The sequence below is a fragment of the Vulpes vulpes genome, chromosome 3, assembly GCF_048418805.1.
Source record: "Vulpes vulpes isolate BD-2025 chromosome 3, VulVul3, whole genome shotgun sequence".
In the NCBI taxonomy this organism is placed as follows: domain Eukaryota; kingdom Metazoa; phylum Chordata; class Mammalia; order Carnivora; family Canidae; genus Vulpes; species Vulpes vulpes.
Window position 1 is genome coordinate 82,006,953 of NC_132782.1, and position 19,399 is coordinate 82,026,351.

General features: G+C 45.8%; 1 protein-coding gene across 1 annotated transcript in view; it reads right to left on the reverse strand.

Annotated features, from left to right (window-relative positions):
- Nucleotides 1-9,648: 9,648 nt before the first annotated feature.
- YWHAG (tyrosine 3-monooxygenase/tryptophan 5-monooxygenase activation protein gamma) overlaps nt 9,649-19,399 on the reverse strand; it is a 28,251-nt gene continuing 18,500 nt past the window's right edge. The window contains exon 2 of the mRNA XM_026019715.2: nt 9,649-13,078. Coding sequence (XP_025875500.1) covers nt 12,422-13,078 — 657 coding nt within the window. The 3' untranslated portion in view covers nt 9,649-12,421. The remainder of the gene's footprint in view (nt 13,079-19,399) is intronic.

Here is a 19,399-nt window from a genome sequence, read left to right on the forward strand (position 1 = left end):
GACACTCCCAGCCGTCCCCACCCCCCCCTTCTATACCTTTGGTCCTGTTCTCTGTTCTGGGCTTCACTTTCTGAGAACTCTCAAGCCTCCCAGAAGATCCTATCTGGGGGACCCAGCTCACTCCCTTGGCTGCCACCCCTGTGTCTGCCTTTGCAGGGTCTGGCAGCCAAGTCCTGGAGCTGGGGCCCCTGCTCCGCCCTGCTGCATAGGTGTTCACCACTGTTTCTGTTATCACAACGGGCATGTCCGAGGCACCTGCTAGCTGCCAATCACTCCTTAGCTTATGAAATCCTCATAGCAACCCTATGCCGCTGAGAGGCAGCAGAGCCTTATGGTTATGCTTTCTCCCACAGTGACAAAACTGCCCAGGGTTCAAATCCTCATTGGGCCGCTTAGTAACTGTGGGACCCTGGGCAAGTTACTAAGTCATGGTTTCTTCCTCTGCCAAGTGAAGTGGATTATATGAATTAATGTGAGTGAAGTTTCTGAAACAGAGCCTGAACCACACAGTAAACACCAGTCAATGTGAGGCAATTTTTATGAGGTAGGCTGTGTTATTCCCATTTTACGGATACTGAAACTGTCAGTCTGAAAGGCTAAGGGACTTGAGAAGTTACACCACATAACTGGGACGTGGTAGGATGAGAATTCAAAACTGCCCCCAACAGCCCTTTCCTTTGGAACAAGACAGACACTGCTGACAGAAATCTCACCTGTGTAAACAGCAGCTAGCCTGGCTGAAGCTGACCTACCCGCCTCCCCTCCCCGGCCCCAGGCTGTACTAGCTCTATGTTTAGAGCAGAGATTGGGGTGCCCAAGCTCCCTAACATTTCTGCCGTCTGATTCTGGGGCTGACCCTGGGCGGCCACCATTCAGTTCCAAAGTTGGGGGCGTCTGTCCAGAGGTGTGGAGGGAGAGGGCCTTCAGGGGTGGGACCAGCACTCCCTCAGGACAGGCTGTGACGCGAGGGGCGCGAGGGGGGCGGCAGATGAGGCTGGATATGCCTTGACTGCCAAGGAGATGCCAAGGAGATGCAGGAGCAGTTTCAACGTATCCCGATGCCAGGTTACTGGGCCATCGGGCCAGCGTGTGACAGACCCGAGTCGCCACCCGTCCTGAGCCCTTTGGGATATGGTGAGGATCAAGCAGGGTGTAAGGAACCCTGGCTTCCTCCTCTGCACAACGGGGAGATGCAGCCCCCGGGGGTTGGTGCCAGGGCGACGGCTGCGTGGATAAGAGAGTATAGGAAACCCGCTGGGGGCACTTGAGGTTGGGCCCGCTGTTCAGAAACCGAGGGACGGGCCGAGGTCTGCGGGAAAGCTGTAGCCTGAGGACCGGTCTCCCCCGTCCCCCACCTCCACGCGCCCTCCACCGACCACGGCGGTGAACAGCGCGCAGAGACGTGGCCACGGCCTAGACCGCGACACAAGGCCCCGCAGCGCCCCCACGAAGTTACTACGGGTAACAAGTGCGCACGCGGAGCGCGAGAGCGGGCTGGCGGAGGGCGGCAACCGGGGCCGAGGCCCGCGGTCGGAGCGAATCGGCCGGGCAGAGGCGCAGGCAGATCCCAGCACCGGGCTAGCAACAAGCCGACCATTGGATGAGCGGGACAGACTAGGCTGTGATTGGCTCTCGCCACCGTCCGAGCTGGGAAGGCGGGCCGTGTCCCGCCCGCCTCACATCCGGGTGTCTGGCCGATCCTGGAACCTTCGCGAGCCCGGCTCGGGGGTGCCCCTAGCTCGTCAGAAAGCGTGCTCGTCCGTGGCCGCGCGGCGGACGCGTGGGGGCGAGCACCTGCGGGGCGCACGCGCACGGACCCCGGCCAAGCACGCGATTCGCGGGTGCGGGGGGCCGAGTGGCGCCCTCAGGCAGGCTCGCCCGCGCGGCCCAGGTGTTTGGGGTGGGAGGTGACCGGAGAGAAGCCCGCGGACAGGGCTCCCACACGAGTTGGCGCGGGGCGGCGGCCCAGAGGTTTGGGTCCAGCATGGGTGTCGCAGAACCCTGCGGAAACCCGGGGGCAGCCGCAGAGCCCGGCGGCGGGGACAGCACCTAGGTGGTTACGGGCCGGGTGGATGCGGGACCACCCACCACCACCCACCACCACCGACTCCAGGATCCAGCAAACCATTTGGTAGCCCGAAACAATGGCCCAGAAGGGACCCGACCAGTCGACAATGATGCATTTCTGGGGGCTCTCTTTAGATCTGTCAGGTTCATTTTGGCCCTGTCACCAGCAGGCTAAAGAAACCTTAAGTTCTACCCCATATACCGTGGGGAGTAATTATTCTTGCTCCTTTGCTTTCGCCCAGTAGTAGGCTGTAGTAACTGTTTGATCTTGGGGATCTGGATACAATTTGGGGGAAATGACATAGAAGGGACTCGCCCAAAAATGTTTGCAGCCAGCCATAAGCTGCTCATCCTTTGTACGGGTAACCTAGCTATTTCCTAAATCTATCTTGTCTCTACTTCTAATGCAATCTCCTAATTTAGGGCAAGAGAATGTTTCACTCCTAGTCTGCCCACTACCCAATCCTCTGCAACCTAGAACTTTTCACTGGGACAACATTCCCCAAAAGAAATGTTTTAAAAACTGAGCAGGTCCCAAATGGAGAAGGCAAAAAGACCTGTAAACCATAATGACATTTTACCTCCATATTTGGAGAGGCAAGGCCTTTCAGAAGACTTTGGTAACAAACCCAATGGTACCCAAAACGAATTTTCCACCAGGCTTTAAGGAACCTACCTGCCATCACAACCCCATCCCTAAAAATATAGCTTCAGGCTAAGTGAAAAACAGGTACTAGGGTATGATGTCCCTTCTGGTCCCCAAGAGTCAGCAAGTAGAAGAACTTGTCGTCATTGTGGGAAGAGCCAGCTAATACCAAGATTGTGTTAAAACAAGATTGTGTCAAAAAAAAAAAAACAAAAAAAAAAAAAACAAGATTGTGTCAAGATTCTTTCTCCTGATGTAGATAGATTCAGTATGAAGGCAGCCTCTCAGACATGCCTGCATGTCTCTGAGAACTCCTGGGAACATGGCAGGGTCTACACCATTTCATCACCTCCGCAAGGCATAGGGCAGAACTGCTGCATACCACCAGGACTCACCGCGTGGGGTGCATATGCTGGCTGCTAAGTCAAAGCAAGTAATGTCTGAGCACGTATCTAACACTTTCTCCATCCAGGAGAGGCAGCAGAGGATTTTAAGCAGGCAAAATATCCTAGCTTGGAAGACCCTAAACATTTGGTTCCCATGGGTGGGAGACTCTCTCTAGTCTGTCCTTTATTTAGCTCACTCCTCACGGTTCCCGTAAAAGACCCTGTTGGTGACTACTGCTTAAGATCACTTGATTTCCAGTAAAGCACTGGCAGGTTCCCATTCATTTCAAATTCAATTCGACATAAACCACTGAAAAGACTGGATGGAGAGGCAAAGTGAAAGCCTTACCCAAGACAAAAATGTGCCCCAACAGGAGGGGGAACAAATTAAATGACACGAGGAAACTAGACAAACCCAGAACATTGGACGTTGTACAAGACTGTCTCTTGAAGGGTGCCTTGCTGGCTGGCTTAGCTGGTAAAGTGCAATTCTCGATCTTGGAGTTGTAAATTCAAGCCCCACAATGGGTGTAGAGATTATTTAAAAATAAAATCTTGGGCAGCCTGGGTGACTCAGCGGTTTAGCAACAGGGTGGTGGTTCAGCGGGATTTGGCACAGGGTGTGATTCTGGAGACCTGGGATCGAGTCTCACGTAGGGCTCTCTGCATGGAGCCTGCTTCTCCCTCTGCCCGTGTCTCTGCCTCTCTCTCTCTCTATCTCTTATGAATAAATAAAATCTTTAAAAAATAAAAATAAAATCTTAAAGGGGCATATGGGTGGCTTAGTCAACAGGTTAGGCATCTGCCTTTAGCTCAGGTCATGATCTCCAAGGTCCTGGGTTTTTTTTTTTTTTTTAAGATTTATTTATGATAGAGAGGCAGAGGGAGAAGCAGGCTCCATGCCAGGAGCCTGACGTGGGACTCGATCCCGGGGCTCCAGGATCACGCCCTGGGCCAAAGGCAGGTGCCAAACCTCTGAGCCACCCAGGGATCCAGCCCTGCATCAGGCTTCCCCCCCACTTTTTTTTTTTTAATTTTTTTTTTATTTATTTATGATAGTCACAGAGAGAGAAAGAGAGAGCGGCAGAGACACAGGCAGAGGGAGAAGCAGGCTCCATGCACTGGGAGCCCGATGTGGGATTCGATCCCGGGTCTCCAGGATCGCGCCCTGGGTCAAAGGCAGGCACCAAACCGCTGCGCCACCCAGGGATCCCTCCCCCCCCTTTTAAAGATTTTATTTATTCATTGAGACATACACAGAGAGAGAGAGAGAGAGGCACAGGCACAGGCAGAGGGAGAAGCAGGCTCCACACAGGGAGCCCGATGTGGGACTCGATCCCGGGACTCCAGGATCACGCCCTGGGCCAAAGGCAGTGCTAAACCGCTGGGCCACCGGGGCTGCCTCTGCATCAGGCTTTGTACTCAGCAGTCTGTCCCCCCCCCCCCCCCCCAAAAAAAAGACCATCTCTTAAAGATGCCTGGTTTCTCGAAAAGGTCATTATAAAGAAAAGAGGGGGAAGGAATAGAGGCTAAAGAAACCTAATAATGAAATTATTAGGATGATTCAATTAGATCCAAGCTAGTGGTGGGGAGAGGTGGCTAGAGCTATCAGACATTCTGGGGGACTGCCTGCCTTCAGCTCAGGGTGTGATCCCAGGATCTGGGATGGAGTCCCACACTGAACTCCTTGCAGGAAGCCTGCTTCTCCTTCTGCCTGTGTGTGTGTGTGTCTCTCATGAATAAATAAAATCTTAAAACAAAGGCATTCTGGGGGGCAATTTGAAAATAGGTTGACAGGGAATTGTTGACTTTCTTAGGTGTCCTGAAAATGAGGTGATTATGTGAGACTATCCTTATTTTTAAGAGAGATATGAATATAGAGTATTTTGCCCCCAGAATGCCTTTGATAGCTCTAGCCACCTCTCCCCACCACTAGCTCGGATTTAATTGATTCATCCTAATAATTTCATTATTAGGGTTTTTTTTAGTCTCTATTCTTTCTCCCTTCTTTAAGATAATGACTTTTTCAAGAAACTAGGCATCTTTAAGAGATGGTCTTTTTTGGGGGTGGGGAGAAGCAGACTCTCCACTGAGTACTCTCAAGGGTTCCACAAGATACAGAGAAATATAAAGCAAACACGACAAAACGCTGGGACACCTGCAACAAAACGCTCAGTGACTGGGTGTCTGCCTTTGGCTCAGGTCGTGATCCCAGAATCGAGTCCCACATCAGGCTCCCTGCGAGGAGCCTGCTTCTCCCTCTGCCTGTTTCTCTGCCTCTCTCCCGTCTCTCATGAATAAACAAATCTTTAAAAAAAAATGTTGGGGATCTCTGGGTGGCTCAGCACCTCATATCTCACCTGCCTTCGGCCCAGGGCGTAATCCTGGAGTTCCGGGATCGAGTCCCACATCAGGCTCCCTGCATGGAACCTGCTTCTCCCTCTGCCTGTGTCTCCGTCTCTCTCTCATCTCTCAAAAAAAAGTTAACTGCTGTACCAATTGTATTTGGTTATCACTGTACCATTCTTTCCACCTTTTGTTTGAAATTTCTCAAAAATGTTAGGGGTAAAATGCCCTACCCTACACCACCTAGGTACCCTTTAAAAAAACAGGCTTAAATCTAATTTGAGAGCTACTACTGGAACCCCCCCCCCTTTTTAAGATTTTATTTATTTTTTTTTTTTTTTAATTTTTTATTTATTTATGATAGTCACAGAGAGAGAGAGAGAGGCAGAGACACAGGCGGAGGGAGAAGCAGGCTCCATGCACCGGGAGCCTGATGTGGGATTCGATCCCGGGTCTCCAGGATCGCGCCCTGGGCCAAAGGCAGGCGCCAAACCGCTGCGCCACCCAGGGATCCCCTAAGATTTTATTTATTAATGAAAGACACACAGAAAGAGGCAGAGACATAGGCAGAGGGAGAAGCAGGCTCCCTGCAGGAAGCCCGATGTGGGACTCAATCATGGGACTCTGGTCACATCCTGAGCCAAAGGCAGACACTCAACCGCTGAGCCACGCAGGTGTCCCCAAGGAACCACCAAATTTCAATTAACCCTATTTAAAAACCACAAGGCAAAACCTTTTATGGATCAAAGGTCACTTACTGCTTAAAAGCAGCAGAAATCCTTCCATCTCAAAGCCAGAGTCAACTCCATTCTCTCAAACCAAGCCAACAGAGGAGTGGTTACCTCTATGAAGGAGAAATGGGTGGCTGGAAAACGGGCATCACAGAAGGAGTCACTGATAAAACCAGGGGTCGCCAAACTACTGGCCAGGTGGTAAACATTTTAAGTTTCACAGGCAACACACTGTCCCTTTGCACTCTTCTTTACAACCCTTTCAAAATGTGGAAAACATTGTTAGCTCAAAGGTGGTACAAAAACCTGTTTTAGACTAAACTTTTGTATTTTTAATGTGTCTGCACTACCTACTGAAATAAAAAACCAAAAAAATTGTATTATGTTCCCCCAATTCCTGACTTTCCTCTCCCATGGGGGGATAACTGAGTACCATCTCAGACTATTACTTAAAGACCCATTTGTCTTGTCAGGTGTGGACAGAACACAAACATGAGATACCAACAAACTTGACCTGGTACTAAAGACTCTTATCACTGTAACCCAGCCACTTTTGCCCCACCCACTCACTGACCACAGGTAATCCTGTTAATCAGGGATAGAGTTTGTGGCCATTCAGATTCAAACCATTTATCCTGATCCACACCAGAACCAGAGAATTCAAACCAGCAGGCTAATTAGCAAGCTGGCAGACCATATTTCAATGTTCTGATTAGGCTGGCTTACCACTTAATGTCAAATCCTAGAATCAGAGAAGTGTTACCCAGCTAGTTTTCAGCAGGTTGTTTCTCCAAGCTTGCTTTGAGAACTGTACACCCGGGAGGATGTAGCTGCCATTCTTAGCCACTCTGATCAGCGCATGTGAGTCAACATGCAGTTTCAGCTGACCAGCACAGAGGCCAATGCATGTGGTAATGACACATAAATAGAGTAGAGGGAAACTGCACTGGCAGTCAACAGCAACGTATTTGCTACAAAGTCCCCTGCCACTTTGAATCTCATTTGATAGCCCTTCCACCCCACCCTCAAAGTTCTGGGAATGGAGAATTCTACTCTATGGATGACCCAAGCAGAGTGAATCTAGTCTTAACTGCTCTCCTCCCCCTTACCCATCACCACTGTTTAATTGCTTCACAGTATCAGTTAGCTTGACATTCTGGAGTGCAGAGGAAGGCCGTAATCATTGGAGCCTAATATGGGGGCATCGTTCAGTTCCTGAATTAGAACTTTCTTAAACTCTTTAGGGCCATCCATCTCCAACTACTTATCCTTGCAATGCCAGGTTTTTTTCTTTCCAAATGCTTCAGCTCAAAAGCATCTTAGTGGATCGAGTGCAGTAGCAGGGACTGAGTCCAGTTAACTTCTACGAAGAGATCACCCAAGCTGCAAAATAATGCTCCTCTTCCCTTTTTTGGGGGGGAGGGGGCAAGGACGACAACACACAATTCCTTTTCTTCTTTTTTTTTTTTTTGGAGAGGGATGAGAGGGGCAGAGAAGAGAATCCTACGCAGGCTCCATGCCCAGCACCTCACACAAGGCTCAAAATCCTGAAATCACAATCCGAGCCGAAACCAAGAGTTGGGATGCTCAGGTGTCCCTGAAACTGTTACTTATCTCAACATGTAATGGCCAAGGGTTTTTAAGTTATTTATTTTTTAAAAAGATTTATTTATTCACGAGAGACACAGACTGAGAGGCAGAGACATAGACAAAAGGAGAAGCAGGATCCTCGCAGGGAGTCCGATGCGGGACTCGATCCTGGATCCCGGGATCACAACCTGAGCCGAAGGCAGGCGCCCAACCACTGAGCCACCCAGGCATCCCGTTTAAATTTTTTAGACGAATATTTTTAATTTCTGGTTTTTGATCCATCCCCCCCATAAACAAAAGCTCTTTACGGTTGTGAAAAGGAGTCCTACAAAGTTTGAGAACCACTGCATTAAGGGGAACTCTTCCAAACTGGATGGAAACACAGCAACAGATTACATTTTATCTTAAGAGAAATTTAAATGGGGATCCCTGGGTGGCTTAGTGGTTTAGTGTCTGCCTTCAGCCCAGGGTGTGATCTTGGGAGTCCCAAGATCGAGTCCAGCGTCGGACTCCCTGCATGGAGCCTGCTTCTCCCTCTGTGTTTCTGCCTCTCCGTGTATGTGTGTGTGTGTTTCATGAATAAATAAATAAAATCTTAAAAAAAATAAAAAGAAAATTATATGTATATGGGAGTATTCTGGGCAAATTCCAGTCTTCTGTCAAATTCCGGGCACTTAGAAATAATGGGAAGTTCCACAGAAGAAATAAGAGTGCAACAGCAGCAACTTCCAGGAGCCACCCTTCTTTCTGATGAGCTTTGGTGAATTTGTTACATCACTGCTCTGATGCTGCCCACGTGTGTACCGTCCTGTTGGTAAGAGAGTAAGAGATTGTCTGATGTCTCTCTACCCTCAGTAACTCCCACACTGCAAGAGCTGTCACCACATGGCTGCTGCTCAGTTTCTTAATTTCCTAGCTGAGCTGAAGCAGCCTGGTGTTTGTAGGCAAGGCTCAGGAGGCTCCGACACTGGGGCTCCGACACTGTGGGAACTCAGGCATATCGGCCACCTCTATGTTCACAGCTGTGCCAGCAGTGGCACTTAGAGTGGTCCTGAGTGACAAATTGCCAAGAGAAGTTAATTCATCCAGTACATGGCAAAACCCTGGGTCATACGAATTACTCATAAAATGTGAATTCCAATTGAAAAAATTAAAAGGCCACACCCTCTTTCAATGCCCTGCAGCCTCTACCCCTTTGCTGGAACACACCCAAGCTGATGGAAGAAAGCCTTTGCTCTGGCATTCTTCCTTCCTATAGAAAGCAGAACACCCCCACACCCAGGGACATGATTCACGTGGTGGGAGCAGTGTAACAGCTGCCATCTGCAACAGCACTACTAAGAGAACTCAGGCCACACCAACTGGAGGTGCCTGACCCCCTCAGAGGGACTAAAAACGCAAGACTATTTATGAATATTTTCAGCACAAAGAACCCCCTCATCTAAGACTTCATGAGACCTCCAACAATACTGGGTGCCTCACTGAGACACACAGCCGGGCATGTGATCCCATTTTCATTTAGACCTACACCCCAAAGTTCAAAAGTTTTGTAATTTGCCCTTGCCCAAGGACCAAAAGAAGCCATCATTTAACTCAGCCCTGTTCTTCTCACAAATCATACTCCCTCCACCCCTGTAAGGCTTTTAGAGATCCACCTGTAGGTGCCCTTTCTGTAGGAAAAACATTGGAGGCCCAAAAGGTACAATCATTTTTCAACATCAGTAAACCCAGGTCTGACTCTCAGCTTACAGGCACTTTCCCAGTCTTGTCCCTGGCCCCCAATCTAACCACATTCTGTGAGTAGAAAGCACGCACATCCAATCAGCCCTTGGAAAGCAAAGGGAAATTAAGGTCATTTAAATAAAACTAAGTAGCACTGACATCAGATCTGTAAGTTTATTTGCTCAATGTACGACAGCTACATAATGACTCACATTCATGATATTCCATCACTGAGGAAAACTGCTAAGAATGGTCCGTGTGTGAAATAATTCCTTAGAGAAACACGGAGTTGGAAAAATAATCACTGATTAGACCTTAAAAATAGTTCACTGCATAACATGACAAAAAAGCACAAAGGCTCATTCAGAGAACATAGTCGTCGTTCTCCTACACTGTAATAGTTATAATTTCACCATGACAAACACCAGACATTAAGATTAAGCTAACACTGGTGTTTCTTTTGCTTCCCCCCCCCTTAAAAACAAAATATATAACTGCATGTCACTATAGCAACATCCAAAACAGATCAATTTGTTACGATCACTATTTGGTAGAGCAAACTGTACCCCCAAAAGGAAAAATTAAATTAAAAAAACTTTAAAAAATTTGAAGACTTAATTTTTTGTCATAGGAATACATAACACCTACAGTATAAGTTAATAAATTTCAAGCTACTGTATAGAAATACAACACTAGCATGCACAATATTGTATCAATAGAATAATGGAGGAGTAATCATTTCACTGGAGAGACAGTATCAGAGGCAAGTGCATTTCTTTAAAAATAAAGAAAAGAAAAGAAACCATTCAAGCTGCTTAAATATCAAGTTTCCCGTTCCCTCATTTTTAGCCCTCAGGTATAATTTTATCTTGCATTACTCTAAAAAGCAGCCAGAGCCAAAGCTGAAATTTAAAAGAAAATATAGGTTTTGTAATTCCAGTAAATCATTTCCAAAGGCTACGAGAAAGGACACAACACTGCTCACTGGACATGAAGATAAGTTAAGGAAAGCCCCACCTAACCCCCCCCCCACCCCCCCCCAAATCATTTCCCATCCATGGCATTGACTTTAGGCCCCGGTGATGGCACAAAAGCTGTACAGCTCTCTTCTAGTTCTGCTAGGGTTCAGTTAATTGGGACTTTTGCTCTAGCGTATGGAGGGAACCTTCTAAGGAAAGTCACGCTGGGTAAACTGTGCCATGCTACAGGGCATCATCGTTCTATTCTTCACTGTCACCTGGATCCTGTCAAACGTATTCATTTCCCAACTGTAAGTTCAATTTTGGTAAACAGCAAAAGCAACTGTCAGTGTTTCCTCAATTATTACTCATACCTCTCCTTGACTAAATAACCCAAAGGAACAGACAAAACAAATCTGGCGTCTTAACCCAGATCTCGGGAGTTTACACTGTTTCTGATCTTGTAAAAAAGGCTGAACACACACTCAACAGGTCATGTTTTCAGACAGATTTTTTCCGAAACAAGAATGAAGGACCTAAGGCTAACTGAGAACAAATTTGTGGAAACAACAATGTAGTTTTCCTTGGATTCCAGAGCATGCGTCAACTGCACTAGAGAGAAAGGACTCTCCCGTTTCAATGCTTTCATTAAAAGAAGAAAAAAAATGTGTAGAAAAACTCTTGGTCAAATAGGAGTGATTTATTATCTGATAATGATTTTAGTTCATCTTCCTACAACAACTGCCTGGGGAAGGAGTGTTTTCAGGGAGGAAAAACAGACATGCTTACGAGGCTCCCGAAACTGGACAGAATGCTTATGAATAGAAGAGCTCTTCCTTTTGGATTTGTCTACCAGTAAGCTTCTAGCACCTGAATTTCCACACACTGCACCACAAACTTCCTCAAGATGACTGCCCAGCTTCTACAGCTCAATGGCATCTCCACCCTATAAAGAGCCACCAGCAGAAGGTCCAGTGGGGAACACTCAAGTCAAGAGTGATGGCAGCGTGATCCCTGAGGAAGGAGCTGTGGCAGCTTAAAAACCAGGAGTTCTCTGAAAATATCAACACAATAAATGACATACAGACCTGAATTTTCTCTATTTTTGTGGTGTTTAACGTTTCTATTAAAGTGATTAATCATTTTTGTGGTGGATTTGAGAATTAAGAGGAAAGAAGGACAAAAATCCCACAGCCACCTGCCAAGCACCTATTAACCAAAACCTAGGGTAGCTTTGATTCTCCTCAGGCAAGCCTTTTGGCCCAGGAGATAGCGAACAGCAAAACCAACCTGGATAAGGCTAAGGATGTAAAACCAAAATAACTAGCAAAGAAAAAGACACAATCAATGGCTTGATGTTACGTATGGCTGTAATGGAGAATACTGTAAACTGCAATTTAGTGTTAATACTGTCAGCTAATCCAAGACTTCAGGAAACTGGCAAGGCCTAAACCATAAGGATAAACACACCTTATGTTCCAAGTCTGTCAGTTTGGGATTTCAATTAGTCCATGGCTGGTCGAGTACACCCTGAAAAAAAAAATGCACAGCTAAAATAGATGAGATAGAAAGTACCCAAAACATAAGACAAGAGCGTCTGTACACACAAATCCTTACTGGAACCACAGAACTTACTGAATGAGGGCCATCTCGTTTCAGTTTTCTTTTCGTCTTAAAACCCTATTCTCTAGCAATAAGTTAAAGACAGACCGCTCCACCTGCATTCATCTACAGAACAGTCCATACGCCAGTGTGAGGCTGCTATTTCAATACCAGCACAGCTAGCCTGACTTTCCACTAGTGGTATTTTGGCAAAAATGTCAAAAAGAGGCGATCAAAGACAGGACAGGTCGTGGGCTTCTCCCTAGGAAGGTCGTCCCTCCCTTTCCCTCCCCCACCCGACCCCCAGCTCATGGGAAAAAATAAAGACTGCAGTAGTAGCATCAGCGGGCGCTGCCAGTCCACCTGGGGGCCTTAATTGTTGCCTTCGCCACCGTCGTCATCTTGCTGATCGCTTGTCCAGAGCGTTAGGTTGTCGCGGAGGAGCTGCATGATGAGAGTGGAGTCCTTGTAGGAGTCCTCGTTCAGAGTGTCGAGCTCAGCGATGGCATCATCGAAGGCGGTCTTGGCCAAGTGGCAGGCTTGCTCCGGGGCATTCTGGATCTCGTAGTAGAAAACGGAGTAGTTAAGAGCCAGGCCTAATCTAATGGGGTGAGTAGGCTGCATGTGCTCCTTGCTAATCTCATGGGCTTCACTATAGGCCTTCTCAGAGGACTCCACGACAGTTGCCCGCTTCTCTCCAGTGGCAACTTCAGCCAGGTAGCGGTAATAGTCCCCTTTCATCTTCAGATAAAACACTTTACTCTCATACTGGGTCTCACTGCAATTCTTGATCAGGTAGTTATCCAGCAGGCTCAGCACATCCTGACATACGGCTTCCAGCTCCTTCTCGATTTTTTCACGGTAAGCACGGACCATCTCAATCTTCTTCTCATTGCCATCTGCAGATGTCTTCTGCTCAATGCTACTAATGACCCTCCAGGAAGAACGACGTGCCCCAACGACATTCTTGTAGGCCACAGACAGGAGGTTTCTCTCTTCATTGGACAGTGGCTCATTTAGCTCTGTCACCTATAAGGAGAAGAGAATGAAGAGTCATTATGGTCTGGATGATGTCGCTTGGGTTGATCACATCTTTATGCCACTACAACACTAACAGATGCACCAGGTGACTAAAGTGATGGACAGAAAGAGCAGGGAGGCTGTGTGGGTGCACGGGAGGGGAGGGACACAGAGCAAATGACAAAGAAGGAAAATACTGCAGCTGGATCAGTGATGCCTGAAGTCCCCACTTCCTCCCTAGAAAAGGAAACACATTTTTTACATCTGTTCCATCAAAGGTCTATCAATCAGGTCGAGCTCTTAGATGTCAAAAACAAATTTTGATATAAATTACAAAAGGGCAACAGTTCTCTCCTATAACGTTACATAGATACAAATCCTGGACATTTTAAGCATAAATGGCTGTTATATATCTCAACACTTTACTTCTAACCTTGTCCGGTCTAATCAGTTCCATCCCTTTTCAGTGAGAATATTCTGAAGTCAAATTCAAGTTGCCTTCTGAGAAATGAGGCAGCTTTTCTGCCTTGGGTTAAGACTATATGAATTACAAACCTCAGGAACAGAAATCAAAACTGGGGCCATGTCTGGACTCAGTTCTAACACTGAGGCATGTCAGCAACTGGAAAACAGATTTGTTGCAGGCTGAACACCATCAGCGATACAAAAGAATGTAGAGAAGAGCAACATACTTCTAAACTGAAGTGGCCAACAGGAATTAATGCTTCTTTTTTATTTTATTTTATTTTATTTTTTTATTTATGATAGTCACACAGAGAGAGAGAGAGAGAGGCAGAGACACAGGCAGAGGGAGAAGCAGGCTCCATGCACTGAGAGCCCGATGTGGGATTCGATCCCGGGTCTCCAGGATCGCGCCCTGGGCCAAAGGCCGGCGCTAAACCGCTGAGCCACCCAGGGATCCCTAACGCTTCTTTCAATATGGGCATTTCTAAGTTTCCATCTTCATCATCCCAGCAAGTAATCACCCTGAGCAAACTAAAGCAACACCACACCAATGATCTCTATTTTTATGACTACCAAACAACTGCTTATAATAAAAAATAAATAAATCAAGACTTCTACAAGGAGAATAGAACGCTTGCTTATTTTTTGTTCCTATTGAGAGAGCACATTTTTATTGGTCTGTTATTGTATCTAAGCAGTGTATACTAAGTCAGTGGCTAAGCCACAACACCAAGAATCTCAGATCATTAACTATTTCAGAAGGACTAGATACTTCTCTTGCCTTGTCCTCTCCTACCTGTGGCTCTAGTCATAACATGTTAATTGCAACAAAAACTTCTACTTCGGCCCTTTGTTCTCCTCCCCCTGCCTGGGATACTTACACAAGTGTCAAGAAAGAACTTAATAGTTAATATTCATGTCCTCTATGAAATCTTCCCCATCTCTCCAACTACCCTATTAAAACTGGCCAGTCACTCAGATCTTCAATGATCTGGGGGGAGGGGACATAATCTAAAATGATAACCAAAACAAGGGGGTGGGATACTAAGAGATTTTTTCGATGTGTGAATCATTCACATTTAGTACATATGACACTTTCATAAACCTGGAGGTGGGGAGGTTTAGGCTTAATTGTAATTGGTTGTGTAACTTAAATAGTATCTCTCAGGAGATAATTAAATCCTAACACAAACCAAATCTTACTCATTAGTTTGCTGCAAGCAAGTCATTCTTGCAGAGGGAGAGGCAGGTTCCACGCAGGAGCCCGATGTGGGACTCGATCCCAGCACCCCAGGATCATGACCTGAGCCAAAGGCAGATAATCAACTGGCAGATGCTGAGCCACCCAGGTGTCCCTACTCAAATATTTCTTAAACTGGTTAGCAGCTTTTCTTATGTTACCCTTTTACTATGCATTTTTTATTGTCCCATTATAATGCTAGAGAACACTACCAGACATGGTCTACTTGTAAAACAAATGGTAGACTAGGAAGACAGGGTTTCTGTACTACTAGACTTTAGAGCAGAAGGAAACCAGGACAGAGGTACTTTCTGTTCTATGACCCCCCGCCCCCATCCCCATTCTGCTGTGGAAACACTTCTTTGGAATAAGACAGCTTCTATCATCTCACATCCAATTGTTTTTTTCCCCCTCCCCATATCCAATTCTTTACATATTCTAGGCTTTGGAGACACTACACTCAACCTGTACACCACACAGTTACTTACTCCTGCTGATTTCTGATGTGTACTCAGCTAACCTAAAAGACTGTACTTTCCCCAGTCCCACCATTTACTAAGTGACCTTGGGGGCAAGCATTTCATCTCTCTGGGCCAACTGATATTTCTGCCTCTTTCATGAAGTTATTATAAGAGTGTATCAAATAAATGATAGCGTGCTCTTGACCCAATAAAGTGACAGAAAGATGTGAGCAATTACTTTTGAGCATAACTTGAATAATTTTCCATTTTAATTCTCAGCATAAGATGCCTCTAAATTTCTTATATAACCATCTGTTAACTTATATCCCTGTATCAAGTATCACGTCTCCATTTCATCTTGTTCTCGAAGTTGAAATTTCCTTAGCTACCTTACATCACTTCCTTTCCACAAATTTTAGTATCATATAGCCTGAAAATACTCCCAAGACTGGCTTTCAAACAAGCTGAGGCCTTTGTAAACTTCAGGCATGCGTACCATAGGACTCCAGCCTATACTCCCTGAATACCAAAGGCTGGCCTCCTCCAGTGCAACCTGATCACTGTCTCCAATGCAAAGAGAAGCCAGAGTGCCTAAGGCCACTGAGATCAAGTTCTGGCCTTTCCCCTAAATCATGCTGCCCTCATTTCCAGAGCCAGCAACTATTTAAAGCTCAAATGACCTCACCAGTACCCTATACTGTTGGGTCTCCTCCTGCTCAAATGAAGTAAGGCTGCAGAGCCCAAAGGCAGCAATGTGTGCTTATGTAAAGCCTGCACAGTTGCCTCAGAAACATGGAGATTATGAAGTGATAATATCCCCTTTAGATACAGTAAACTCAAACACATTTGGAACATACCCAGATGTTCTCCGCCACTGAAAAACTAAGAGGGAAAAACCTTTAGCTCTTAAAGTCTGCTTAAAGAATAGTAAGGTTTCTCTAAAAACCTTAAGCCAGAATATCAAAAAATTTCTATCAAAAGGACTTCTGTAAGAATGAATATGTGATTTTTACATTAAAAGAGATCCCAACCATACTACTTTTAAAAGTCAAAAGATAACTTTTTAAAAGGAAAAAAATTATGCTCAGGGTCCATAAAAAGGTTTAACCAAGATAGAATGAGAATTCAATGTGGGAAGAGGAGATATATATATATATATATCATATGGAAAGGGAGGTAATTATTTTTCCAAACAGTCACTGAATTGTTTCTAAGAATGCAACACTTGTAAATATCGTCCCCAAAATATACTGTCACGGCTGGTGTATAATGTAGAAAGTCTGTATCCTCTGGCATGTCACATGTTCCTCTTAAAAACAAAATTAAGGTTTCTCTCTTCTCAACAAATAGGATACTAACCCAAGTTCAATTTGTTTTTTAAAGATTTTATTTATTTATTGAGACCCAGAGAGAGAGAGAGAGAGAGAGAGAGAGAGAGAAAGCGGCAGAGATACAGGCAGAGGGAGAGGCAGGCTCCATTCAAGGTGCCTGAGGACTAGATCCTGGGTCTCCAGGATCACGCCTTGGGCTGAAAGGTGGTGCCAAACCGCCTAGCCACCGGGGCTGCCTAACTTTTTTATTTTAAAGATTTTATTTAGGGACGCCTGGGTGGCTCAGTGGTTGAACATCTGCCTTTGGCTAAGGTCATGGTCCTGGGGTCCTGGGATGAGTCCCACAGGAAGCCTGCTTCTTCCTCTGCTTATGTCTCTCATCTTTTAAAATAAATAAATAAATAAATAAATAAATAAATAAATAAATAAATAAATAAATAAATAAGATTGAGAGACAGCGGGGGGGGGGGGGGGTGGGGGGGGGGAGGGGTGGAGAAGCAGAACCCCCTGCCCCCTGAGCAGGGAGATAGACATGGGGCTCCATCCCAGGACCCTGGGATCACGACTGGACCTGAAAGCAGACGCTTAACTGACTGAGCCACCCAGGCCCCTCCCAAGTTCAAATTTCTTTTAGTGAGTTAAAGATAAACAGATTAGGGGATCCCTGGGTGGCGCAGTGGTTTGGCGCCTGCCTTTGGCCCAGGGCGCGATCCTGGAGACCCGGGATCGAATCCCACGTCGGGCTCCCGGTGCATGGAGCCTGCTTCTCCCTCTGCCTGTGTCTCTGCCTCTCTCTCTCTCTCTGTGTGACTATTATAAATAAATAAAAATTAAAAAAAAAAAAAGATAAACAGATTAATAAAAAGATCCCCAAAATCTGTTATTCTCAGATAGCTTAAGGATAGCTTAAGAACTGGAATTCTCCAAATCCCAGCCGCTAAGGAATCAGATATTAATTAGCATCAACTGTTCTCCCCTAAGAGTTGATGCAAAGACTTTCAACCAAAGATTAGCAACCCTTGAGAATCTTGGAAAGCTATTTAGAGAACTTTCTGACCTCAACACTTAGAGCACGCAGTCTTTTACAAGATCCTCAACTTATCTATCAAGAACCTTAAACTGTAATGAATGCAAGTTCAAAACATTTTATCTTCTTAAATAAGAAAAAACTTGCATCAGGCTTACTTTAAAACCTATTTCAGGAGATTCCTGGGTGGCTCAGCGGTTTGGTGCCTGCCTTCGGCCTGGGACATGGTCCTGCCGTCCCAGGATTGAGTCCCGCATTGGGCTCCCTGCGTGGAGCCTGCTTCTCCCTCTGCCTGTGTGTCTGCCTCTCTCTCTGTGTCTCTCGTGAATAAATAAGTCAAAAAAAAAATAAAACACAACTATTTCAATCTTGCAGAATCTTGTGGAGAAGTTACAAAATACGAGTTAGAGTGGTGAATATAAGACACACTGATTTAAGAATGCTGAAGTCTCCACAATGAACTGAGTTCACATCCAAAAACTAAAACTGAAACGATAAATAGCCAGAAAAAAGGATTTTAGGGTGGTGAAACTATTCCATATGGTACTCTAATGGTGGATACAGGTCGTTGAACACTTATCAAAATCCATAGAATGTATACCACAAGTGAACACTAATATATACCATGGACTTTGATAATGATGTGTCACTGTAGGTCTCAGTCTACTGATTAAAACAAACCACTCTGGGGAGAATCCCTGGTTGGCTCAGCGGTTTAGCACCTGCCTTCGGCCCAGGGCATGATCCTGGAATTCCGGGATCGAGTCCCACACCAGGCTCCCAGCATGGAGCCTGCTTCTCCCTCTGCCTGTGTCTCTGCCTCTCTCTCTCCCTCTCTTTCATGAGTAAATAAATTTTTAAAAAATATTTTTTTTAATTTTTTTATTTATTTATGATAGTCACACACACACAGAGAGAGGCAATCAATGTTCTCAATCTCCACTGCTCCCCAGCCACTCTGTTTTCAGAGTGGCCTCTCTAGAAATATACCTAAAATACACAAACACCTATTTTTTTTAAGATTTTATTCATTTAGTCACAGACACAGAGGGAGAAGCAGGCTCCCTGCAGGGAGCCCCATGCGGGACTTGATCCCAGGACCCCAGGATCATGACCTGAGCCAAAGGCAGACACTCAACCACTGAGCCTCACAAATACTTTTTGAATGGCTAAGAATTCCACAGTATGGATGTGTCATAATCTAACTAGTTTCTTATTGAAGACCATTTTGGTGTTTCCAGACTTTAGCTGTTAGCAATAATGCAGTGAATTAGTTTCTAGAAAGAGTTGCAAGAGGAGCACCTGGCTGGCTCAATAGAGTAGCATGTGACTTTTGATCTTTGGGTTAAGAGTTCAAGTCCCATGTTGGGTGTAGAGCTTACTTTTTTTTTTTTTTTTTTTAATTTTTATTTTTATGATAGTCACAGAGAGAGAGAGAGAGAGGCAGAGACATAGGCAGAGGGAGAAGCAGGCTGCATGCACCGGGAGCCTGATGTGGGATTTGATCCTGGGTCTCCAGGATCACGCCCTGGGCCAAAGGCAGGCGCTAAACCACTGCGCCACCCAGGGATCCCTAAAAAGATCTTAAAAAAAAAAAAAAAAAACACTCTGAGATGTTGATAGTGGAGGATGCTGGGGGGGGGGGAGAAGAGGGGCTGTGGGTGAGGGGTATATGAGAATTCTGCTTTTCACTCAATTTCACTGTGATCTTAAAACTGCTCTAAAAAAATAATCTCAAGGAAAAGGTGAAAGGAGGCTCTTGGGTGGCTTAGTTGGCTAAGTGTCTGCCTTCAGCTCAAGTCATGA